The sequence below is a fragment of the Clinocottus analis genome, unplaced genomic scaffold (assembly GCF_023055335.1).
Source record: "Clinocottus analis isolate CAN_PGR_092001 unplaced genomic scaffold, fCliAna1.0.p SCAF_5, whole genome shotgun sequence".
Lineage (NCBI taxonomy): Eukaryota > Metazoa > Chordata > Actinopteri > Perciformes > Cottidae > Clinocottus > Clinocottus analis.
This window is the reverse complement of record NW_027176207.1, coordinates 12,072,563-12,098,329: the sequence shown is the minus strand read 5'-3', so window position 1 is coordinate 12,098,329 and position 25,767 is coordinate 12,072,563. Positions and strand designations below refer to the sequence as shown.

The 25,767-nt window shown below is 41.0% G+C and overlaps 3 protein-coding genes across 4 annotated transcripts; all 3 read right to left on the bottom strand.

Annotated features, from left to right (window-relative positions):
• Positions 1-75: 75 nt before the first annotated feature.
• Positions 76-5,875, bottom strand: smpd1 (sphingomyelin phosphodiesterase 1). Its single transcript, XM_068600558.1, has 9 exons — positions 5,737-5,875; positions 5,252-5,556; positions 4,153-4,473; positions 3,256-3,536; positions 2,766-2,939; positions 2,292-2,463; positions 1,976-2,052; positions 1,524-1,669; positions 76-1,427 (listed from the first exon to the last, which is right to left on the bottom strand). Exons 2-9 carry the CDS (start codon positions 5,507-5,509, stop codon positions 1,009-1,011), a joined length of 1,848 nt encoding a protein of 615 aa, XP_068456659.1. The 5' UTR covers positions 5,510-5,556; positions 5,737-5,875; the 3' UTR covers positions 76-1,008.
• Positions 5,876-6,159: 284 nt separating this feature from the next.
• On the bottom strand, positions 6,160-13,675 carry ilk (integrin-linked kinase). 2 transcript variants are annotated; one of them, XM_068600557.1, is made up of 13 exons: positions 13,548-13,675; positions 12,812-12,970; positions 10,563-10,728; positions 10,354-10,449; positions 10,056-10,152; positions 9,856-9,939; positions 9,688-9,773; positions 9,484-9,593; positions 7,974-8,101; positions 7,704-7,825; positions 7,490-7,589; positions 7,129-7,259; positions 6,160-7,000 (listed from the first exon to the last, which is right to left on the bottom strand). In XM_068600557.1, exons 2-13 carry the CDS (start codon positions 12,898-12,900, stop codon positions 6,851-6,853), a joined length of 1,359 nt encoding a protein of 452 aa, XP_068456658.1. In that variant the 5' UTR covers positions 12,901-12,970; positions 13,548-13,675; the 3' UTR covers positions 6,160-6,850. The 2 variants fall into 2 exon arrangements, with proteins under 2 accessions (XP_068456658.1, XP_068456657.1); XM_068600556.1 differs by lacking the exon at positions 13,548-13,675 and adding an exon at positions 13,361-13,436.
• A 1,746-nt stretch (positions 13,676-15,421) lies between these two features.
• On the bottom strand, positions 15,422-17,474 carry timm10b (translocase of inner mitochondrial membrane 10 homolog B (yeast)). The gene is made up of 3 exons (XM_068601015.1): positions 17,208-17,474; positions 17,016-17,111; positions 15,422-16,530 (listed from the first exon to the last, which is right to left on the bottom strand). Exons 1-3 carry the CDS (start codon positions 17,232-17,234, stop codon positions 15,886-15,888), a joined length of 768 nt encoding a protein of 255 aa, XP_068457116.1. The 5' UTR covers positions 17,235-17,474; the 3' UTR covers positions 15,422-15,885.
• Positions 17,475-25,767: the final 8,293 nt, after the last annotated feature.

The following is a 25,767-nucleotide window of genomic DNA, read 5'->3' as shown; positions in this document are numbered from 1 at the left end:
GCATGTGACTTTTATTTCACCAATTCAGAAGCCCAGGCAGCAGAAACTAAATTGCAATACATACAGCAGGCAAAATATGCTTGATAAATGTTCCCAGTCACAACAAAACACAGCACTTTATTTACAGATTCTTTATTCACTTATTGTTGCTAATTTTACGAGTTGCATTTCTTGTCATGCTCATGTTGCATTACAGGTTTCATGGACTTAGAGCTGATCCATTTCCCGTGCTTGTTATACATTAGCTCCATCGAACTTGAAAGTTAACTAGCCAAACTAAAGTGCGGACAGCTTTAAACCTCAGTGGGAAAAACAGCTCCTTATGTATTTTTAAAGTCTTGAGGCAGATACTGCTCTGATAAAGTAAATACTTTATTGGCCTAATCCCCCACAAAAAGTGCTGATAGTCAAAATGACTCAAAGATACTTTGACACCCTGCAACACTCAAACTGTAAGAAGTGGTGGCTGAGATCCATTAGTCCACACTAAATAAAGTAGGCGGTGTACTGGTTTTCTTTACAGTGACAAATTAGCCACAATTTACAAGAAATCGAGGATGTGAGGACATTCATATTCTTTAGAACAGAATATTAGAATCAAAAGATTGTTTGAGTAACAATTTTTACAGATACAAGGCACCAAGTATAAAATTGCATCAATTATAAAAATGTTGATCAAACTGCTGCATTTCACAAAAACCTTTCAGGACAATTTCAAGCAGTCTTTTCAAAATTGGCATTGCAAAAGTTGGCAAACCCAAGGTCTGTTAAAATCACATGTCTTTGGAAAAACATTACTGATAATGCAAGGCATAATAAGTTCTTCACACGTCCGGTTCAAATTAACTGTCCGTCACAATTGATCGCTCTTGTGACTTTGCCAATAAACCAATACAATCTTTGTTGATTGAACAACCAGCTAAAGAATATAATACTTGTCAGCACAATTTCAGATTTGGTCATATTTTATCAGCACTCACACATTCAGTGAGTCCAAACGTCCTCTGGTCAACAGAGGGTTTTTCTGGCCGCCCGTGCCAAGTTTCCTTTGAAACCATTCATTTGATCGCACTGCTCCAGCTCATCGTATCGCCCGCTTTGCAGAAAGCAGAGCAACGATGTTTTGCATGTCTCCTTGCAGGGCGCCGACACGTGTCCTTTATGTCTGAGGTACCAGAACTTTTGGAAGGCCCCGTCGTCATTGATAAAGGTCCGCAGCATCCTGTCGTAGTCAGAAGGGAACAGACTTGTCAGACCGTAGGCCTTGGTAGCGCGGTACAGCAGTGTCCATTTAGGGTCCGGTACTGGGCTACTTGGTGCTCCTGGACTGTGGTTGGCCTCTGTAAGGTTGAGGATGTAGGTTTCATGGTCAAGTACAAGCCTGGAACTGCCTTGGTAGTTCCCATCCACATAGTAGACACGGAAACCTGGGAGAGAGAATAATAATTATTTTTTTTGAAGATACATTTCTTCTGAGTTTCTTCTGAACTGTCGGGAAGTCATTTAATAGCTTAATAACTTACCTGGGTTGAGATTAACATAAGTAGTGACACTGGGCGCAATGAATGCCACTCCTAATGGGCGGGTCATGGTTTCCTCGTCGTAAAACATTTGGAACTCATCAAAATGAGTGTGGCCAAAAAACTGTCCTGTGACTGTACTTTCATATCTGGAAATAATAAAAAAGGATGTTAAACAAGAAAGAGAAACCTTTGAAACTTCACCTGTCACATGCTGCAACTTTAACCACACTAGTCACAAGTCACTGATCTTTAAAAGAAAAACATCTATATTGATTAACTAAAGTTGACACACACAAGATCCAAACTAGCCATGCAAACAAAGTCAAAACACATACATATGTAATGGTAAGTAAACAGGACAAACTATTTACTGCTCCTCCAATTGTCTTTGCTGCACTACAACAACTTCAAACAGTTTTGGGATATGGCATCTTTAGGTTTAAATGATCAACCTGTTGACAATGTGGTAGTAGTTCCAGCTCCAGCTGCCAAGACACAGGCCAGGTGGAATGTGACCAATTATATGGACCTAAAACAAAAAAAGATATATATATACGGTACATAAAAATTCATTGCATGAAAAAAAAAGCAATTTGCAATTGCAATCTGGGAACATAGAGAGGTAAAAACAGCAAAGCCATTGTCTAGAATGCAGCAAGTAGCTTTTGAAGGACATGGACCACACAAAGAGTTTGATTGGCTTTGCAATGTTTAGTGACCAAACAAGCCTAATATCTTCAGTCCTTTTGTTTGTGCTGCTGGACTTGCCTTCTCTCCCTTGTCCTCACTGGCCTGGAGAACATGGACCAGCCACTGCAGCTGGTTTGCAGGATCAGTAGAGTTCACCATCAGCCAAAAGTTTTCATGAGCACAAAAGTTCATGTTGAGCGAGACCACCCTCAGACCAGGCTCAATCTCCATTGTGTAAAATCCTGCATATCTGAAATTACAGCAAGAGAAATAGGTGAAGGACTCAAAGTTAATTTCAGCTTTGGGCTATCCATCAATTTGGAATCCTCTAAATAGGGAACAATATTCTGAGAAATTTGTCTACTTCCAATTGCGAAAGAAAATTTGGATGTAAACAACCAAAAAGGTGATAAATATCCCAAAGAAAACTGCTTATGATCCAAAATGCCCTTTGCTTTGTGACTGTATTGAACAACAGCACTTACGCCTTATCTGGCATGACCTGCACAGTAATGTTGCACAAAAACCTTTCGATACAATCAAAATATGCACCTTAAAGTCTTCAAAGCCTGCTCTGGTAACCACGGGGCCCATTCCTCTGCCATTGTGTTGTAGAGCCAGGCGCAGGATCTGTTGCCATGAACGAATGGTGGGGGGAAGCTGTTCACTGGCGTGCTCTCATGGTTCCCTATAGCAGGGTAGACCGTCACGTTAGGCCCCAGGTGTCTGGACAGGAGATATGGGGAAGGGGTGAGAGTCAATAGTCCATTATTGTGAATAGTCATACACTGTGAACAACACCCCTCTTATGTGATCGCGCTGTCCTAGGTATGTAAACTTGCTTTGTAGTACAGGCCTCAAGTAGCAAGATAAACAGTACAAGGTACAAGGCCACTTTAAGATCAATTATTGCTTAAACCAGAAATTCCAATAATTACCAGTAACATGATTATTCTTTTAAAAACAAGCCACATGGTAAAGGTGTGAAAGTATCAATTACTTTTATGTAAATACTCAAAGTTAATCCTAAAAGAAAAATTACTTGTGGATGAGCCTCGAGATGACCGTAAGCTCCGACAGCTGCTGGTTCCTGGTCTGAGACCAAACATTGTGCGCTGGTATGTCTCCGGTCCAGTAGACCCAGTCCCAGGGTCCGTCTCTGGCAGCATTTTCCAGGAGGTTGTCCACCGTCCATAGAGGCAGGTCACACTTACTGTAGGTTCCCCAGTACCCAGCCTCCCTCTGCCGCCAGCTCGGCGTGCCCGAGTCTTTACGACAACACAGTGGTTCCTTGCAGTCTCCGGCGCTGCCGGCTAAATACTCCTGTCAGTGGAGAGGATCATTTTTGGGGGTTTTAGACTGTAGAACTAGTACTATCCTCTATCAACATGAAACCACATTTAATTTAACTCTGTTCATCGTGAGGTTAGCTCGCCATCCAATCCTGGCTGTGTTTAGGTCCAGCCACAATACAAAAACCTGACCAAGAGGTCTGGAGAGGAGAGAGGACTCGCCGGAAACCGCTGCTCGCGTAACAGCTGCTCGCGTACTGTGTTTGCACCGTATCACAACAGGAAGTTGCCTGTCCCGGATCTTTATACGCAACCCCGGTCTGGGATTGGCATATAATAATGCTAACAATAGAAATGTTTAATTAATTCATACGTAACCCCGGTATATTATAATAATGATAGTAAGAATAATAAAATTAATAATAATAATGTTTATTATTTCTTTATTTATAATAATAAACCCGGGGGTTACACACACATTTTGAAATAGATGAACATCAAGGCACGACAAAGAATATAGCATAGTATCACACAAGGAAAGAAAGGGCTTATAACCAAATAAGTTAGTGGAAAACTGTACCAGCACTTGTTATGGGGTGATTATTTCACTTAAATTCTGCTTAGGCTAATCTCTCGATGACACTCACCTTGTCCCAGTGGATGTCAGTTAGAAACAGGACCCTGCTCTGCGGAGAGCCAGGTTTGGGAAGAATGGGTGGTGTCACAGGGGGCTTCGGGACCTTCGGCAGGGTGATGTTCCATGGGGCATATAGGTCAAATTTGCCACAGGAAGGGCCCACAAGCAGGGCACATGCTTCAGAGGGCCACAGCAAGGACAGCTCCAGAGCCCGGAGGAAGTCATCCCTGAACAACTCCGTTATATCGTGACACACCTGCTCATCAGCCAGATGGAGACGAATACATGCCTCTCCTACTGCATGTGCCACCCGCTCTTCATTTGTGTTGCTCTAGGAGAGGTAACATAAGGCATAACATGATTAGAGAAGGTGTGTAAATACAATTGATTAAGATTACTCTGAGCTTTGTAAGCATCATGTTTAAAGACCTTTCAACTCACTGACTAACAAGCCACGCTGAACTGTTTTAATCTAACTTTACAAATCACTAGACGACAGTGTAATGCTAGACATTATAAAGAAGTCACTGCTGGATGAGTGCAGTATTCAATTAGAATTCTCTCACTTTGATTCGAAGACAAATGTATCTGGTCAGTTTAGAAGACACGTTTGAGGTCATATGCTGTAGCTATTGAGAGACAAAGCACTTGAGGTCAACTATGTTTTGGTGCCAACCTCAGATACTAAAAATATAAACGTCTAATAAAAATATGACCTGGACTTTCCCCATATGGTGGCCATAGAGCCACATATTGTTTATAACCCTGTATAAGTTAGTCAGTAAAACAGTTCACTTTTAACATAAATTAAAGGGGTAGTGTTGGATTGAACCATCATTTCCACCATTGACTCTACCTCTTTCAGCAGTTAAAGTTCAAATTGAATACTATAGCCTTTTCTAAAGATGGGATTTGCAGCCAGGATGTTTTAATACACTTAAATTACTTAGCTACGTGGACCTACTAAACAAGCAACTTAATCTCGAACAAGATACCCCATCAAAACCACCGTAGCAGAGCAATGTGCTTTCGACGGGGCAACTTTGTAACACTATGTACTTCCAGCATCCTCTTCAGCAGCCTGTGTCGGAGTCGTGCTCAAACATTACCAGCAGGATGACATCAAGGATGCTGAAGACCGCTTTGCAGAAGCGGCATGTGGCATTTCTCCAGTTAAAGCCCACACTTTGACGGCTGAACTGCTCCAGGAACAGCAGCCTGGGCTGCTGCTGCTGCTGCTGCTGCTGCTGCTGCTGCTGCTGCTGCTGCTGCTGCTCTGAGGTCTGTGCGGGGTGACATGAGCCAAACAGCGGCCACATTAACACCAGCGCGCAGGCGACCAGTCCGGAGGAGGAAAGCGGCTTCATCGTCCTGACTGACGGCAGAAGTCCTCGGAGGAATGCGCGCGGACAGCCTGCGCGAGAGACAAGTAACAAACCAGACACAGCCGAGAAGTGTCAAGGAAGTAACGCTCTGCGGGGTCGTTTGACACCTAAAACAAGTGACTCACACGCTCGAACAAATGTGAAGAAGTTTTAGCAGCAAACCGTCTGCTGACAAGGTCGCTAGCTAGCTACTCTTTTGCCGCTGTTACCTGCGGTCGTCGTCCACGGGAGAGAACAAATGCCGGCCGGTCAGGAAATTCAAGGCAGTTCCGTTTCCACCTCCACAAACTGTGTCGTTTGCCTGCAGAAACAAAGTCGACGGCTTGTTATGATGCGTCGAGCTCTCCGTTTGGTCTTGTTGAAGACGCAGAGCATCAGGTGACATATCACGTGCCACGTGTTTTTTTTTCTTCTTCTTCTTCTGCCGAGCAAATTGTGACACGCTGCAGCTGGTAGATCCATTTAGTCTCTTTCGGGAACGCGTTGATCTTTCCAGCCTCAGTTATTATTTAGACCAGTTTACTTTCTGTTCACAGCACTTTAATGGTGCACCATTTACGCTGTACGCTTACTCCAAAAACACTTTAAGTATACATTACCAACATAAACTCAAAATGACACCTTCTCCCATAAACTTATTTACAATATTCCAACTTGTTGGGATTTGCTTGCTACTGCTACAAACACATTTCCTACTGATGAATATGAATACAGTCTCTCTCTCTGTCTCTCTCTTCCTGAAGCTTTCAGCCCCATCGTGTGGCTTCATCTATGGAGTGAGAAAGCTCAGTGATCAACAACTGAATCGTCTCAATAGAAAACTGAAGAAAGCCTCAAGATTTGGCAGAAAACTTTCCAGCAATCAGACCATGAGAACCACTGACATTTATTGTTTGTAAACTGATTGGGGCATTATAAAAAAATAAAAGCAAAAGGATTTGTCATAAATATAAAACATTTATTGCATTGGTATTCGCTAAAGTGTATAAAAGCATTGTTTACACACATTTCTTTGGATCTGTTTCTGTCAGACGCATCGGTGATATAATCCACACTGGATTCCAAAATTTGCCTATATTCCAGTGAACATATTTCAGCCATAATAAAAGAGCACATTGACTAGAGAACATTTATACCTCTAATTTAATTTATACAAGAACCAGAATATACTATGTATTGTTTAAATTGTGTAGCGAAAGTGGTCTCTGACAATATTTACAGTGGCTTAGCGGATACATTATTGAAGTGAAGTGGTTTGATGATAAAAAAAACAAAAACATCAACAACATTGTAACAGGAGTGAACAAATTGCTGTGAAGACGTTCATTTGTCTTGCATCTTCTCCAGAATGGGGACGATCATGTCAAACTTGGGTCTCTTAGCTGGGTCTTCGTTCATGCAGAGCCTCATCAGCTTACAGATATGAGGGGAAATCCCTGGTGGAATGGTTGGCCGAAGACCTTCGAGAGCCACCTGACGAATCGGGGAGAGGGGGGGGGGGCAAAGTTAAAAACTCTGGATATTTTGAAGGTATGGAGCTGTATTTCACTGTATTTCTGAGGGTTACAGAAATGTGGCTGTGAGCATACAGACCCACTTACCTTCATGCCTATCTCCATGTGTGAGAGGTCAGCAAAAGGGACCTCTCTGGTCACCAGCTCCCACAGTAACACAGCAAAGCTCCACATGTCAGCAGATCTTCTGTTGATGTCTTCAGGCCTCTTTTGCAGTGCTGCAAACACAAAGCACAAAGGCGCTCATAAACATGACAGGATAACTCATTTGTTGGCTTGTTTTTATTCTGTAACACGGGCAACACACCAGATGACTACCACTTAAGTGGGAGTAAATTATACCGTACGGCGTGCTTCTTACATGACTCATAAAGTCTGAGAAGGCATTATGAGAAAAGGAAGTAGGTGGAAGGGAGGCAAACAAAGAAGGAAAAAAAGGGATACATACCTTCAGGGGCCATCCATGCTGGGGAGTAACTACGACCAGGACACTGGAAGGAGAACTTAGCATCTGCCATGCTTATCCTGGCTGTCATGTCCTCATCAATCTGCAAATCAAATATCTGGCTCATTAATGAGTCACAGGCTCACCTTTGTTGTGAGTTTGTCTACGACTAAAATATTTTTGTTCATTAGTTGTGGACAGTAAAGTAGTGTCTCACCATGACATGCTTACTGTTGAGGTAAAGCCGTGAAACCATTGGTTCTAAAGTATGAAGGAAAGCCATGCCACTGGAAATGTCCAATGCAAACTTCACTGCTTGGCTTTGGTCAACCACCAGAGCTGAGGAAGAGGGAGAGGAAGGTTTAAAGTATGATGGAGGGAGGGTGGGTGTGCAATGTCATCCATCAACAGTAGCAATCCTCAGCCATAGTGCTTTGGTGCAGTAAAAAAAAACATTTCCACTTTGTATATAAATTCAAGTACATACTAGTGCCCTGGTGCAGTATGTTGAAGAGAGATCCGTACGGCATGTAGTGGGTAATGATGATGGGGTGAGGGGATGGAGGTGACTGACAGGCCCCAAGAACAGGCAGAATGTTTGGATGAGAAAAAATCCTACGGAAAATGATAGACACAGAGAACGTAAAACGTTGAAAGTACACAGTAATATATTCTTAAAACGTAGAGGTCTTTCTCAGATTATTTGGAACAAAAAACATTGTTGTTGGGAGGAAACCCTGTTAAAAAAAAAAAAAATTAAGGCAAGAAATGTCAAAAAAAGTTTTTCTGAATGAAGAAAATTCTTGAAGAACCCGTTTGTATCATCCTTGGTCCTTTACAGTTAAGCTGAAGCTCTTTCATTTTTGCAGTACACGTCAGATTATATGTTGCCTCAGAATTTCTTTTAGCATATGCTCGTCCCAAGTACTTTCATGTGTGCTACAATTCTTAAGAGAGGGCAGGCACTAAAGCCAACATGAAAGCATACTGCCAAGTTCCTCCAATTCCACTCAGCCTCCCTGCTGCGGGTTCATTCTTTGAATTGGCCAGCTCAAAGGATTCTTCCTTTTTGTCCTATTAAGGTTTGGTTGAGAGATTTTTTGTGTTGGTCTGAAGATGTTTGCATTGATTAAACAGGGCCAATTTATGCATTGTATAAAAAAAAATGCTTCCCTTTATGTTGTGTTTTGCTTTTTAGAGACATTGTTAAATCATTTTATGTTGTAATTTGTTTCAAATAATCAGATGTGTGTCAGCTATTTCTGTGTAAATACACAAGACACTTGCTTTTAAGCTGCTCCTTTAAAATGAGCAAAACAACACCACCTTAATTATGTCACTAATGATTTACTGAATGCAGAGGATGTGTGGGGGCCTTGCTGGACCCGTCTTAACATCACTATATGTCTTTTCTTGAAAATTGTCTGTACATACATGGCAAATGACAGAACTTTTAGGCTCATGAGAAATAATATGCTGCAACGGACACTAAAAGCATTATACACAAACTAACACAAGAACTTCAACATAATATACATAATTCAAAATACTGTTTATTTTCTCTTATGATTGATTCAATCCCATGTTATAATGGATTGAATGTTTACTGAGGTGAAAGGAGGTTTGTGGAATTTGTTTTTCACATTGTAGAGCAGAGCACGTCACACATAAGACAGCTGCCAACACCTGCTTCATCACAAAAGCCTCCACAACCCATTTGTTCATCTCTAACAATGAAAAACATCTCCTTGCTGTCCAAGAATTCTGCACCTGATCCTAAATTCTTTTTGACCACAGACACTCAGTCACATGCATCAGTCACTACACATTAGTACTATGCTTCCCAGGATGCAATAGTCAGTCCAAATGCTCGTAGACTGTATATGGTTCATACAAAAAGACTCTGAAGAGTCAGTTTATTCTAGCAATACTCATAACAGCCAACCAAAACCACCACCATTGCCTTTTCATTCTCAGAAAACGTGTGTGTGAATTACCTGAGTTTTGGATGCTCCTCATTGAAGTCTCTGCTCTTCCTGGTTGTCCAGTCTCTCACCTGAAGCACCTTCACTATGATCTCATCCCCTTGCCACCGACCCTGCCACAACTGCAGACGGAGCACAGAGCTTACAACTTTACAACTTGGGAACTAGAAGGAAATTCAAAAAGCCTGATACAGCAGTAAACAGAGTGCAACCGACCTCTCCAGACTGATTTTCGTTGATCTTTGCCAGGAGCGAAAGTTGCTTAAAATCAATACCAGCCTGCTTGTTGAGGGTACCATTACCTGAAAGAGCCAAAACAGGAATAGTCAAACATCCTGACTTGATGTGATGATTAGTACCTTTCATGAGCTGAATTTTACTCACGAGGTCGTGTTCTCATGGTTCCCTTCCAAAAGGTTTCCTTATAGGGTACTTTGGTCATACTCTGACCCATTTTCTCTGCCTTTTCTACATAAAGGAAGTAACAGTACACAAATAAAGTGGTAATCCTTCTTTTATTTTGCCAATATAATTAATACATTTTTGTATGGAATAATAAAAAATGCCAATAAATGACCTCTGACCTTGAAGCAGCTGTCTCAGGTGAGGCTTGGCCTTGTCCAGAGGGCACTGTCCATACCTGTTACATACACACACCTGGGCACCACTGGTCACCAAGTCCTAAAAAAGAGGGTTCATGAAAGCAAAGAATCTGATAAAAAAAAGTGAACTGTAGTGTCAGCTTCTCCCCAGAAGAGGGCATTTTCCGCCAACAGATTGTGCTAAAAGAACAGGGCTGTGTGTTTGTGTGTGTGTGTGTCCGTGTGTGTGTGTGTGTGTGTGTGTGTGTGTGTGTGTGTGTGTGTGTGTGTTCTACTGCACCTCTGCCACATCGTCTTGGCCCCAGAAGCAGGCGTAGTGCAGCGGTGTGTTTCCATGTTCGTTGACTGTATTGGGATCGGCTTTGCACTGAATCAGCTGGCATTCACAGGTCAAAGAGTGAGAAAAATAAGCAACTAAGCCAGTTTTCTCCCCTCAGACAACGTAAACTAAGGATGAACGGTCCAACTGTAACCAAATAGTGTGTTTACCTTTGCCACAATGTCTCTATGTCCATGGCTGGCAGCGAGATGCAATGGAGTATCATCTCCACGGTTCATCACATTAATACGAGCACCTCGCATGATGAGCATGTCAACAACTCCACTCCTCCCTTCCCTGCATGCCCAGTGGAGGGGGCTGAAGCCATGGTCGTCACTAAAACACAAGACACACGGTGGGAATGAAGAGCAAATAGGGACGCGTTCCGAAAAGAAAAAGATAATCAATCTTTAAGCTGTGATCATTTAAGGTGTGTGTGTGTGTGTAGACTTGCTTTATAAACACTTTATGGTCTGATTAGAATGTGTTTCGAAAATGACAATATTTAGAAAAATGCGGTGCTCTCTTAACAACTCTGAGCATATACCAGCTGTCAAAATACTATCTGTGTGGTTTGCTCTTCGACACACAGCCACACAGGTTCTCACAACCACTACCTACCGATCTTTATTTAGACTTCAGCACGTTTCCTCGGGCTGCCCGGCGGCCTTTATCCTTCTGACGACTGGCCCAGTGATAAATATGTCCACGCAAGCTGGAATGCCTGCTAACATTATGCAAAGACGCAGACAGCGTACACGGCCGTCTACAGGGAGCCAAACTACCACCTATGTGTTACTGGCCCCTTCACCCAAGTGACCCCTTTCCATTAACTGACCCCGGGACAGCTGCTGGGGATTCTCACAACTCCCCGGAAAGCCACAAACTCTACACTCTATTTAACAAGAAACCTTAAGAAGGCTTGTGTACCCTGTAGGAAATAGCTCAGTACTAGCTCGCACTGAAGTGAAACAGCAGTTAGTCACATTCTCTGTCAAATCTGATTCAGCGCTGTGGACAGACAGTTCAGTCGGACCAACCCTCTGTGCTATAAAAAGTAACGAGTGAAAAAACTCAGGGACGACAGAGCGGAAAATACACAGTGGAATCCTTCGCTTCACATTCTCTGAGAGTCTCCCTCTCTCTTCTTCCCTGTGTCACTCGCTCAAACACACACACACACACACAGGCACGCACGCACGCACGCACGCACGCACGCACGCACGCACGCACGCACGCACACAGCTCCCAGGGGAGATCTGAAATGGCATTTAATGTTTGTCTAGTTTAAGCAACAAAATTAGGGGAAAAGTACTTTTTCCTACCAACAAAACACTTAATACAAATGATTGGATACCCTGAAGAAAATAAAGACACATAAACAATTGAGTTTCCTCATATTAACGGCTACAGCGGGGCCTCTGGCATAATGACTGGTCTCTCAGATGTTTATGTGGAACTGCGGCGAGCTGCCTGAGAAGCTCTCTCCGCGAGGGCCTGGCCCTGTATGGAGTTGAACAGAGGAAATGGCCTTGGCTGTTGCGTGGTTGGCCAGCAGCACTGCAGCCTTCCAAGTCAACGTCAACAAACTGCACTTATATGGCCTGGCCTAAGAATGAGATAACCGAGGTCTTTAGCAGTGAGGTCGAGCTCCTTTCTGGCAAAGAAATGTTAACAAGCAGAAGTGCTCTGGTTATACAAGACATTGTTTTAGATATCTAATAGGACTGCAACTCATGTCCATTGTTTCATTATCACTTTTGTTTTGGATTAATTTATTATTCAAAAGCCCATTACTTTTTTCCTCGAGAACAGAGTGACATCTTAAAACCGGTTGTTTCGCCTGGCAAACCTCATACAACTTAGAATATTCAACCTCAAATGATTATGCATTTGTTTTCTAAAAATCTACTACATCATTTCAGCACTATAATCAAAAGTGTCTGCATGATTTTTGGGGATGGGTTTTAGGTTATATTCTGTTGCCGGAGTCATTAACGTCATTGCCCAACCTCCACAAATCACCCACTGCTTTTAGACACACGCAGTTTTGGAGGATGACATCATCAAGGAGAGAAATCCAAGAAGAAGAGGGAAACGACTGGACTGGAATAACCGACGCTGGGTGATGTTCAGCAGCGTGTGGAGTTGCAGGGGGAGCACAATATGGAAACTATTTGACCACCTCTAATGTGCCAAGGACTGCTTTGTATGCACACACACCAGCACAGACTCACTCACCCGCCATACCAAATGTGGTACGTTTGCTATAAAGTCAACCCCATTCATTAGTGGACTGTACTCAATTTGTTATTGCACAGACTTTACAGTGAGACTCTAACATCCAAGAGATGAGGAGGATAGTCGTCTTCAAAGCTTGGTGTACGTGACTAAAGTGTGTGCAGATAATTCCGCTTACCCCAAGTTAAGGTCATTCTCTGTGTTGTCCAACCACAGACGAACTGCAACAGAGTTCCCTTCTCGACACTGTGTGAAGATGTCATCCATGGTTATGTTTGGGCTTGCCTCTCTTGACTCGTTGCTCTTTCTATCTCTTTTGAGATCAGGAACATGTAGCCTGCAAAAAGTGTTCAACAAAGAATCCTTGTAGAAGAGAACTTGTGATCTTTCGCTGTTGAATAACTTTACGGATATATACATTTGTTCCAATGACTTTGCAATGCACTGCAGATAAACACACAGGTAAACTACACCACTGGCTGTTTGTAAGTTCCCTTACATTAGGTCAATGTCCCATGAATGTGTTCTTCCTCAGCCGTGAGTATAAATACTGTACTTTATGCTTTATCTTTTGCCTTATGGTATCAGTATATCATAAGAAAATAAACCAAAACTTCGAGTCATTGCCTCAGGATAGTTAAATGTACACCCATCTGCTGCGCAAATCAACATAAAATCCAGACAGAGTCCATTAAAATGAAAGGATGAGGTATTTATATAGCCGTACATTCCCACATTTCCCCTTGGCTCTTTTCACCTCCGTTGAAATCGGAAGGGCTGGCCTATTGGATCACTTTGAGATCTATTGTTAAAAAGTCAAAGTCAGTTTGGACATCCACAACAAAACTTCCGCAACCACAACGGAAACTAAACTAGTTAACATAAAAATAAAAATAAATTCTCAAAACTCTTACCAGCTGCGAATCGATCGGTTTCTTGTTACTTTCTTTCTTTTTCCCCCCGAAAGTCGGTCGTCTCCTGAAATTTAAGAGCAGAGAATAGTCGGTCGCAGTCCACGCCCCGCTCCTCCGAGTTGATGTTGGCTACTGGTGAGAAGTTAGAGGAGCTCTGCTACTTGCAGCCCATGTCCCGGGACACTGACCCCGCAGCGCCCCCTGCTGGGCGCAATGCAATGACGCGACATCCAGCAACTGCACGGGGCCGAAAATACCGAGCTCAGGTGTGGTGGCGGGGATGTATAAATCTCATCTTCTACTGTCATTTGTCAAGTTCCTACACGAACTACATATTTGTGTTCCAAATGCATGGTAATGAAGAAATACAATTTAAAAAAAATCAAGACGACTACCATGTGTTGGAGGGAAAATCAAGATATTGATGATGTGTGTCCTTTCCGTTTACCGTCATGATAAGATATGTGCTTCGTAGTTGGAGCCTGACCAATACTAAAAAAAAATGTATAGCCGATATTAACATTAGGATGAACCCAATGACAATGTATTTTCTGGAAATAGTTAAACTATTCATAGCAGCAGAAACACAGGCGTCACAAATACAATTAACAACTATTAATGACGCTGCAGTTGTCATTAATTGTATCATTTACACCATGGCTTTCCCTTTGACAATAGTCAACATGGCATTAGTAAGGCTTTAGTAAGAGTTTACAGGTCTTTCTTTTAAGCTCTCTCTGGTGGCTGAACTGTGTAATGTTTCTAAATGAGTACCTGGTGTTTCTTGCTGCTCATTGACCTGCATGCAGCATATCTGTCTGATCTAATAGGGCCTGCATATATCATCAAATCTGATTTATTGATTGGGGTTTATGGGTTGTTGTTTTTTTCATCAGTAATGAATGTTGCTTCAAATAAGATAAGACATTGTGACAAAGAAAAGCTACTGTGCTTGCTCACTCACTTGTCATGACTTATTGGGACTCTTGAATAGAACAACTATCATTAATTTTATCAGTGACACCTGTATTTTTCTTACAATAATATATGCTGTGATGAAGGCCAGTTGATGCTGTGTCCTGATGGACTTTGAAGGCCGATATTTATCAAGTCTAACAAAGATATATGTGCTTTTTTCACTATTTTTTCTTCATAAGAATACATTTAATTTGGTTGTTAAAGAAATAAGACAAAGATATGGGGCCTACTAATTAGGGAATTCTACAAGCAAAAGATAATGTTGGTTGGCCTCTTTGTTGTATGAGCAATATGCTACTTATATAATGGGTAGCATATTGATCCCCATTATATAAGTATATATACAACAATGTTTTATATGGAGTTTAGTGTGCATTAAAATTGGATGGATTATCTGTGACTTTATCTAACTATTTTCATACTCAGCCAACAGCTGTGACAATTAATGTTAAGGATGGCAGAAGAACTGCTTTCGACTTAGTTATACACTGAGGAATAACGGAACCGGAAACACTATCAAGATTGCCTGTTATAGTTTTGAAGAATACATAACATGTTTAGTGCAAAAACAGGAAATTATGGGAGAGAGAGACGTGATTGAATGTGACTACGGTCGTGAACTGGACTCCCACCCAAACAAGTGAGAGCGTGGCATGATACACACACACCCCTGCTGCGCTAGTACATCCACCAGCATAGACGATAAGAGGTTGTCTTTGAAACATTTTTAATTAAATACATGACAAAAGGGATAGACACTCATCATTATTGTTGAAGACCTTTCACAGTCATTAGAAACAAGCGTGTTCAGGGTGTCATGAGGACGAGCTCTCTGGGCTGCTGGAAGTCCAAACGTGACCAAGCCTCGTCAATCAAGGAGGCAGCTTGGGGATTGATCCTTGTGGAGCTTTTATTGACAGTATCACTGCCATCATTAAATCATAATATGTCAACTGACATAGCACACACATACACGTACATACGATGACAAAATCTTCCTTCTTGTTTTGCATCTTACCATAAAACATTTACAGCTATGATTGCAATGTCTGCATATAAGTTTTAGTTATCATTTCTGACACTTTGCAATCTAGTCAGGGATAACTATATATTCCTATTAAAAGTGACATGCTTGACTATGTTTTGTCACCATAGGTGTTCATATTATTACCTTCCTGTCAGGTCAGAGGGCACTAAATCCGTAATCTAAAATGTTGTTAAATAGTCAGCAGTCTACCGTGACTACAAATAGTGAAATGTCACATTTACAGTAAAATGTTACATTTGGGTTATTTGTGGAGGGAGTAAAGGCCATATCACTACAGTTTAACCTCCAGAGACACAGCCGGTGAGGCCATCGTTACTGGCCCGACGGCGGGGAAACCTCTGGGGACCTCTGGTGGCCCGACAGGCTCTCAATGGATTTAGATGCTGTCGGTGCAGCTGCTGTTAACAAGGTCACATCTGGTTTAGATGGCGTGAATACAGGCGCCGAGATCTCCGACTCAATTTGGGCACTAGCGATTGGCGGCATAGGTAAACTGGCTGTATAAGATGGTCCATTGTCAGCTCCATGAAGCACAGATGCATTTGCTGGTTCAATCACGGGTGTGAGCGGCGTGGCACCTGATAATCTGACTTCTGATGCTGTCGTAGAATTGGACATGACAGCGTCCACTGGAATATTTAATTCTACTGGCTTTAAGACGGAGCTATAGGCCTGTGGTCCAGCATCATCAATCGTCATTGAGGTAAAAGGTTGATCCAACAGTTGTGCAGATTGAGATGAGACCACTGGGGTTTCAGATGCTGGTGAGGCCTCTGTGGCAGGAGGCACCACAGCCGCGGATGCGGCAGCTTCTGCTGCCTTGGCCATTTCTGCCGCCTTGGTCTCCATCTCTTCCATCCGGCGCTGCACCATCCGAGGCATCAGCTGCACGTAGGTGTTCATCAGTCGGTGGTTTGAGCGAATCAGCTTCCCCGCACAGTTGTCCACACAGCTCTCCTGGATGGACAACAGCAATAAGTGGAGAACTTCAAGGAAGCACTTTGTAACAAAAACGGGTTTGAAAGGTGCTGTATAAATAAAGCCCAACATGTTCATGGCACACTGGCATGTGAACAGAGTTCAGACTCTGTACTTTATGGTTTATATTAAGTTCAATAAATGAGAGTATTAAAACTAGAGCATACTGTAATATTATAGCATGCTTCACCTTCAGCAGTTTGGTGACGGCTCTTTCCCTTTTCAACATGTCACCATCAATGACCCCTAAGCACACCGAGTCGTTCAGAGCCCCGACCTTAACCTCACAAACTTTTTGGGATTGACTACAAGCCAGGTGTATTAATGCCCAATGCTTTTGGGATATTCAAAACGTATCTGGATGTGTCATGTTTGTGCGTTTTTATACTTTTGGACATGTTCGGTGAGATTACATGCACACCAATGGCAGTTAACGTAAAACACGTGATTCCCAGCATGCGTACCTCGTCCATGGTAAGGTTTCTGTAGTTGAAGTTGCTGCTGCATCGCTGGAAGCAAATTTCAGTCATGCGGTTGTAAACCAGGAGGAAATCCCGGAGCTGTAGGAGAAACGAGCACCCGCACTCATAATCAAATGGCTTCTTTTATAAAATAAAAACCCAAAGTATCCGACACTGTATCTCAATAAGACTTACATTTCTCAGTTGCTGCTCCGGTTCCATGGTGATTCCGTCTCAAGTTGACTATCGTAATGTTGTAGTTAGCTATAATGCTAACATCGAGAGCTTGACACAAGCGAGTTATTGATTGTCTGATTTGAAGCTGTAGGAGGGTGAATGACAGCCCAATCCCGCAAGACTTACTGTATACGTTGCCTTTAACGTATCGCACCCACAACTCGAACTGGTTTAGGGAATAGTTGAAGATGGCATGACATTCACATGTGCGCTGCCATTTTTCTAACAAAGATCGTCTATGGACTGAAAGACGCGTCACTGAACAGGAGCCTCGAGCAGCAGTCCCAGCTGCAGTCAGCGCGTGCGCAGAGCCGCCTCTGTAAATGTGTCTTCACTGTCACACTGCTCTGGTAACTACAGTGTGTGTAATAGATAGCATAGCTCACAAGTAAATAAAGATACAAATCAAGTAATATAAACAGTAGAACAGTAATAAAGGCCAGGAAAGCCAGCTCGCTGCTGGCCTTCCTCACCAGGTTGTCCAGTCTCCTCCTGTCAGCCACCGGGATGCTGCTGCTCCAGAAGACCACTCCGTAAAAGATGGCTGATGCCACCACGGAGTCAAAGAAGGTCTGCAGGAGTGCCCCTTGCACCACAAAAGACCTCAGTCTCCTTAGCAGAAAGCGCCTGCTTTTTCTTTTTTTATAAAGTGCGTGGTTGTGTGTGTGTGTGTGTGTGTGTGTGTGTGTGTGTGTGTGTGTGTGTGTGTGTGTGTGTGTGTGTGTGTGTGTGTGTGTGGTTAGTTCAGTCCAGTTTGTTGTTCAAGTGAACACCTGTAAGATTTAACAATCTCAATGTCCAGTCCCAGTATGCTCACTTGTACCGGAGGAGGGCGTTTAACCCGGTGGAAGTCCACCACCAGCTCCTTGGTCTTGCTGGAGTTTATCTGAAGGCGGTTCTGCTGGCACCATGCCAAGAAGTTCTGGTTGAGCTCTCTGTACTCCCATATTTGACTGTTTGGATTCACATTGAATACATGCAGATTACATGCAGCAAAAGGCACCCTGTGGTGGTATTGTGACATTTAAATAGCTCACCGTTAGGTTCCTCAGTCCGCCTGCTGTGCCCTCCATCACTTTGACAGTTTGCAAAGGGTATTTTTTTTTCAGTGTAATTAGACTGACGTGAGATTTTAAAAAGTAAATGCACGTGTCTTAGATTTCCTCTAGAGGCCAGTCTAATTACTTGAATCACATATTGTATATTTCACCACTTCAGACTGTTCTTGCACCTCTCTTTCAGCATTTGACCTGCAGACAAACAGCTCTGATGTAATACCCTCTAATGTGAGATCAGATGTGTGTGTGTGTGTGTGTGTGTGTGTGTGTGTGTGTGTGTGTGTGTGTGTGTGTGTGTGTGTGTGTGTGTGTGTGTGTGTGTGTGTGTGTGTGACTGCTGACCTGGAGTTGACTTTGCAATGACCTACCTTTCACGTGCAGCCCCATGCCACTCGTGCACACTGCCAGCTTACCTCCCTAACATGAATGAAAAGGACTCCCCTATATCCTTAAGCTTATGTGTGTTTCTTCATAACTGTTAAACACTAAATAGAAATAACAAGTCAAAGCTATGTTAATGTATTTTATATGAGATCTTGGGGGAATTCTTTAATTAAGTGAAAAATAAATCACATGTGATATTATCTGTTAAAACAATCTTAAGAACCACACTAAAAGCCATCCAATAGCTTTCAAACAATGAAGGCATTTTTTTTTTTGGTTTGCCCTCCGACCCTAACTGGATGGAACAATTACTGTCTAATATAAACACTGGCAAAGGTCTAAACGGCTTCTGTGGTAGTTCCTGCTTCAGTAGGTGTCTCCAGGACCACATTTTAAGATGCCAACCCGCAGTTTCAACCAGGTGAAAATTATTTCAGAGTGCTAAACTGGTTTCAATGTTATCATGGCCATGTTGGATTAGAAAAAATATAAACTAACCTTTTAAGATGTGTAATTGGAATTTTGCCATCACTTTACATTTAACCATGATACCTTCCTGACAGTCTTTTGTTGTGAAGAGGGTGGAAAAGCTGAAAATGTACACTTCTTTTGCCTTTCTGAAGGAAAAGAGTACACTTTGTTTTACTAAGTGTACTCCAAGCAAAAAGGGAAATGTCATGTGCAATCCAGTTGATTAGCGTACAATGTAAATTTTGATGTACAAAGATGCAATAAGGATTCTTATGGATTCCATCAATTGCTTATGGTACATATGTTTACAAAAAAATCTAGCTGATATTACTTCACATATGATCAAATGGTACTAATTTCAACAAAGGTGAAGTACTAGTCGATATGAAAGAGGAGGCACATATTTTCAGGTTTTTGTTACATCCCAAGATATGACGGTTACTAGATGTGCCTTGTTATATGTGTAATCCATCGTGGGGAAAGAGGCCCTGGTCGGCTTTTGAAAAGCTGACAACAACCAGTTAGTGTCCTGCAGGCCTCTGACTGCTGAGTTCACTTCAGAGCTCAGCTCCCTCAGCAGATAAGAGGGCAGTAAATTATCCTCCCCGAGTGGGGATTACAGTGAGGGAAAGAACCATTTCAGCAGACGACGCATTAGCTCACACGAGCAATAGATTATGAAGCTAATGACCATTATCGTAACTTTGAGGTGGAAAATCTTCTGGGTGTGACCTGTACATGACAATATGCCCACAAGAAAATAAAATGACGACTTATATATTACACATTTCATTCATATACTTTACTATAAACTATGCTAAAATGTATCTTCATATTAATATATATATATATATATCTATTATATGACTGAAAAGATGCTTAACATGTGACTATAGGAAACATTTATTTACCATTTATTCAAGAAAGTATCAAAGCTTGTTTATACAGCATGGGAGGAAAGTATGACTTATGTTTTCCGTCACACATTTCTGAGACATCTGTTCATGTATATGAGATGAAAGATATTTTGTGTCCTGTGATGATGTTTTCGTTGTCTTTCACAATAAATTTGAAAATTTCCATGTGGCCCTTGACCTCTAAATGTCACCCAGTTTCCTTTTCTCTTCCTATCCTCTATATATATATATTCCATCCTCTGCACAGAAAGTACCGTTTGTTTCTTAGATACTCAGTGTGAAGAGTTCAATCAGTTTGTTTGCATCAAAAAGGAAATTGCGCAAAGCCCGTTGAATATTGAAGCTGACATATAGTTTGCATCCTTGCAGACACAGTAATGGACAGACACTTTGACTTCTTCCGGTGTCTTCAGTTCTGTAGATCTTAATTTGATGTCTGTCTAATCTTGTTGATCACTATCGTGGCTAAGGCTGCTGATATGACGATCCGTGCCACTCTCAGTGGCCTCTACCTCTGTAAGCTGTGTGCATACACCATTACTATCTTGCATATCTTTTCTCTCCTCACTCACTTGCTCTCCTTTCCACGTTGTACTCTGCCCGTCCTCCCTCCTTCGTATTCCCTGCCAGCCGACATTCTCCCTCTCCATGCTTATCCTTTCTCTTTCAATCTCCTCTGTCTCTTGGGCTATCTGTTGACTGTTCAAGTAGATGCTACTGTGTGAAACCATGGTGCTGGTGTCTCTGGAAGGAAGGTGAGCATCCATGTCTGCTTCCACCTCCAAGAAAGCATTCATAGGGGGTGTGAGGTGGACCGGCAGCTCATCTTGAAGTTTGCTCCGTCCCTGAGCGTGGCCTTGCTGATTTTTCTTCATGCCTTTCTTTGCCATCTTTAGATCCAGCGAAGCATAATTTAGGTCAGGCTGTAAAGACTTGTGTCAAACAAGAGACAACATGTTTATACTTGTAATCAAAAAAGCTGCAGCACGTTAAATGCTATATCCCAGATATTTTTGCTGCAGGTTCTCATGTATTTCTGTAAGTGGAGTTTATTTTTAGAACATACGTGCTTATATGTGTAAATTGTTTCAGCTTCCTTGACCACAATGTCTATTGTGCTGCCTTCCGTTTTGAAAGCCAATCTTTCTGTCTTCTGTGAACTGGTTTGTGCTCTGCATGTGTACTTTCACACCACATGCATGCCGCCACGTTTCAGTGAATAACAACATATATTAGATTTACCACATTTACAAACAATAGTCAATAGTCTAGAATATGATTATACTTTGTAAACAACTAATAAAACCAGCTATTGCTTTATTGCATATTATATTAACTGCATTCAATCGTCCATATTGGAGATGGTTACTTGTATAATTATTTTCTAGTATTCTGATTAGTTAAAGGGCTTTGACACATTCACTCATTCATAACTAATCATTCATACTCATTTGTACAGCAATTTGGGGTTTAGTGGACTTGCAGCCGGGGATCGTACAGCCAACCCTCTTATTGAAGGACGACCTTGCTCTATCCCTGAGTCAAAGTTACCCTCAGTGCAAAGATGCAAAGCTTCACACAAGTTTAACAATTTCATTATCATTGTGCAAGTATGATCAGTGAAAATATTAACATTGAGCAGGTGGAAACTCAACCCAACTCACAGAAGCATGTTAAAAAATGTTTTCCCAAAAATGAGATCAGTCCCTGCACAGGCTATCACATGCATGATAGAATGATACACCATAGGATATATTACAAAATATCATCACAGACAGAAGTCTAAATATACAATCAAAGCAGTTACCTTCATGCGATCTCTTGTGTGGCGCATGGTCATTATCTCATAGCAAACTTCTGTGGAATCTGAACAAGTACAACACAGGATTTGGTCATCTGTTTGACATTCTCCTAATCACAACACACACACACACACGCACACACACACACACACGCACACACACACACACACACACACACACACACACACACACACACGTTTTCATCCAAACACATGTATGTATATGCATGTATCTAAAGGATAACTTGCATGAAATTGATTTGTGTCTTGTTTAAATACACACATTTAGAATGTTTCTAAAAGGAAACAATTCATTATTATTATAAAGAATTGAGTAGACAAATTATACAAAATAATTGTAAATGACAGTCGGTAATCGCAGTCGGTACTCACCTCTTCTGTCTAAGCTGATGTTCCCGTAGATTGGATTTTCCTGTTGCCCATGAAGATTGTGAGCATTGTCCTGCTCCTCATCATCATCAAGGTTATGAAAATAATTGCCTTCATCTTGAGTCGGGCTTCAACAAGATATGAAAGAACAATTTTTAAGTATTTTGATATAATAAGATGTCCTTTGCACAAAAAAATGTCTACGCAAAACTAGACCTAGAATGGACGAGATAATAATTGGCAGACATGCACATGTTTAAGTCTCATTTAATAAATAAATAAAAGCATACCTTTCTGCTGTACAAATGTGTGTGAAGCAGCACTCGTCTTTATCTGCGTGAACAAAATACTAAGAGGTTAGAATCGATGGTGACCACATTTGTAAAAAAAAACAATGGCTTTACGTGTAACAATACAGTACCTCTGCACAAATTGGTGCTTCGTTTGATGCAGAAGATGACATTCAGACACAAAGAGATCAACAAGGCCAGAGACAACAGCCCCAGACCTACAATGCAAGGGATATCTAAAAGACAAACACAAAACGACTACTCACTGTTTTTATTGTTTTTTTGTGACACATAAAAATGTAGGTAAAAGCTACAATTCTGGACCATTCAAATCTCTGACTTAAGAGACTTTTTGGAGGAAAAGCGGAAAGTGGCCATTATAGAATGTTGTTCAATCTTCGACGGTACCAGAAATACGCACTGTACCAATTTCAGCAATATAAACAATACTGACACATTACACAGGAAATTCACTATTTCAACTGGAACCACAGTTTTATTGTAAATGTATCTTAATTTCTCAGTTGAATTAGTGATTTGATGAAAAAGCGTCATGTGTGCCTCATGATATTACAACACTACGGGGCCTACTGTGACATCGACAAACAAGGTAGCGTGTGAATACTATCCTACAGTTAAGAGAGCATTACAATTATCATCTCATTGTATTGTTTCACAGTCTGTTCTGTTATTCTGTGACATACGGTTTCGAAAGTATTTCACTTTTCCTGTTTTTGTGGTAACGCGATATATACTGATATATACGACATTACAGTTTTTTTGATCGCTAAACGACAGTGGGCACAACTGGAGTCACATGTGCAAAACTCTAACGACAGTCTGCACGACCAACAGTCACTGAGCTAAACAGTTCACATCACCTGCAAAACTCATTCCAAGCAACACAACTCTTAACACATGGCTCAAAACACGCTCAGTGCAGCCAAACACGATGCACAACCCTCACTGAGATAACACACACTGTCACTCAGGACACACTGAGAGTAAAAACACTAGCATCAAACACCAATACAGAAAATACAAACTTTTTTTATCTTTACAGTTTGAACAGTTTTAGTAACTTCATACAAAGTAACATTTTCTTCAAAGAAAAGAGTGACATTTTTTCCAAAATGAATCTTTCTGAGCTCTACCTATATATACTGTAATATATATATATATATATATATATATATATATATATATATATATATATATATATATATATATATATATGTGTGTGTGTGTGTGTTCACTAACAAGTCTAAAACAAGACACCTGCTTAGCCTTTCAGCTGAAATTGCAATCAGCAGTGTTTGAAAGGCACAAGGCTGAAATCTATTCCGTTTTGAATGTGCGGTTCATAGTTTTGACAGCAGTGTGTTAGCATTTGAACAAAGTGCTGTAAATCCACAGTGTTGTGCAGCTTGTGGTTAAAGTCATGGGATAAGTGTGTAGAGTTTTGAAAACTGTGTTCAAGCAATGAAAAACAAACTAGAGTTTGGTCCCCATGAACTGCTGCTGTACAGACTGTAGTTAGAGTTTTGCACATGTGACTCCAGTTGTGCCCAGTGTCGTTTAGCAAACGAAAAAAATTGTAAGACCAATGCAAGGTAGCAATATTTGATACAAGTTGTAAATTTAAATCTAATTTTAGAAGATCCTACCTGCCATGTTCCAGCCGTCTTGAGAAAAACTGGTTGTCTATCTGACACGGTTGCTCTCAAAACTCCAGGGCATCACCGTGTTTAGGAAGGGAGGTGAGCTACACTGTAGTCTATTTTTACTTTGCGTTTGTTGCCTCTCTCTTGTCTCAGTGCTTTGAAAACTGGCTGCTCTTCAGTTACAAACAGGAAGCAATGTAACCTCATTCTGAGGCACCCAGTCTCAGTCCCATTGTGAGATACAATGCAATTTAAAATAAATGACTAAAGAGGACCATTGTTTTGTAAATATCTTGTTAGCATGTTAAATATGATTTATTGTTATGACAAAATGTCAGCACATGAAGAAACAAGCAAAAACAACCTTGCACCGTAAAAACTAAACATTTTAATTCCATTTATTTGAAAGTGACTCAACCCCCAATTATAGCCCTAACTTACTGAACCTAGTTCTGAACTTAAACCTAAAATAAATACACTTACCCAAAATAGTTACACTTGTGGTAAACCTTCTTTATCAGTTTCCTCAAAGCAAGCAAATCTCCAACAAGAACAATTGAGTCATATGCTTGACAAAATTAATTTGGTTTTGAATACAGTAGGCTACAATTGAGCTTTATATATTTCACTGGTTGTCTGTGCACTTAGGGCTTTAGAGCTATATATATATATATATATATATATATATATATATATATATATATATATATATATATATATATATACCACATAGAACGTAGACCATGTGTGCATGTGGGGAGGTCTGTATTCATGTAAAGTAACATCGTGTTAGACCGTGCGTAGGACGTACGTTAAAGTCTATTTTTCCTTTTCTTTTAAAACCGATATCCGGTTGCTCAGTTAAGGAGAAACAATTGTCATAGTACGAGTGGTTATAAAGTTAATATTATTATTATTCACTAGTTCAAGAATAAAGTAAAACAATAAAGTTGAATTTCTTTATTAATATTCACTAAATCACTGAGCACACCTTACCTGTAACTTTGCCAGTTCATATTAATCTTGCAGATAATTCTTTCGATAGTGCAAAAAAATATATTATATCTAAATAAATACATAATATATATCATCTGAGTATAGCGGATATCATTAAAGAACTACGATTACTACACAACTATAATAGCCTAAACAATTACAGCACAAAAAAGGATACACAACTCTCACTCGCTCGCTCACGCGCACACATGTGGATTAGTACATCTTGAGGTACATTCAGATTAATCAAGAGTTTTGTCTCTTCTTTGTCAGGTTTCCCTCGTCCATGTGCCTCACGATGGTAAATAATTACAATGTCTCTTTTTGATTTTGATAAAAATGTATATTTCTGCACAATATTTATAGCAACGGTGAAAAAACATTTGGACCTCTTGGATACGATGTGTTTCATTCCATTTATTGCATTGCTACACAAATATACAATCGTGGAATATAACGTGACTAAAACATAAAAATAAATATCACACCTTTTTTTCTATGTTATTCTCATTTATGTGGAGGAAATAAAAAAATGTACCGTGTAATA

Coding starts and splice junctions, on each gene's coding strand:
- smpd1 (XM_068600558.1), bottom strand. CDS start 5,509: ATGAAGCCGCTTTCCTCCTCCGGACTGGTCGCCTGCGCGCTGGTGTTA. Junction 4,474..5,251: donor TCCTTGATGTCATCCTGCTG/GTAATGTTTGAG, acceptor TACCTCTCCTAG/AGCAACACAAATGAAGAGCG. Junction 2,940..3,255: donor ATCTCGAGGCTCATCCACAA/GTAATTTTTCTT, acceptor TCTCCTGTCCAG/ACACCTGGGGCCTAACGTGA.
- ilk (XM_068600556.1), bottom strand. Junction 9,774..9,855: donor AACCATGAGAACACGACCTC/GTGAGTAAAATT, acceptor TGGCTCTTTCAG/GTAATGGTACCCTCAACAAG. Junction 7,260..7,489: donor AGCATGGATGGCCCCTGAAG/GTATGTATCCCT, acceptor TTGTGTTTGCAG/CACTGCAAAAGAGGCCTGAA.
- timm10b (XM_068601015.1), bottom strand. CDS start 17,234: ATGGAACCGGAGCAGCAACTGAGAAAT. Junction 17,112..17,207: donor CGGAGCAGCAACTGAGAAAT/GTAAGTCTTATT, acceptor TTTCTCCTACAG/CTCCGGGATTTCCTCCTGGT. Junction 16,531..17,015: donor GAAACCTTACCATGGACGAG/GTACGCATGCTG, acceptor TTGTCCATCCAG/GAGAGCTGTGTGGACAACTG.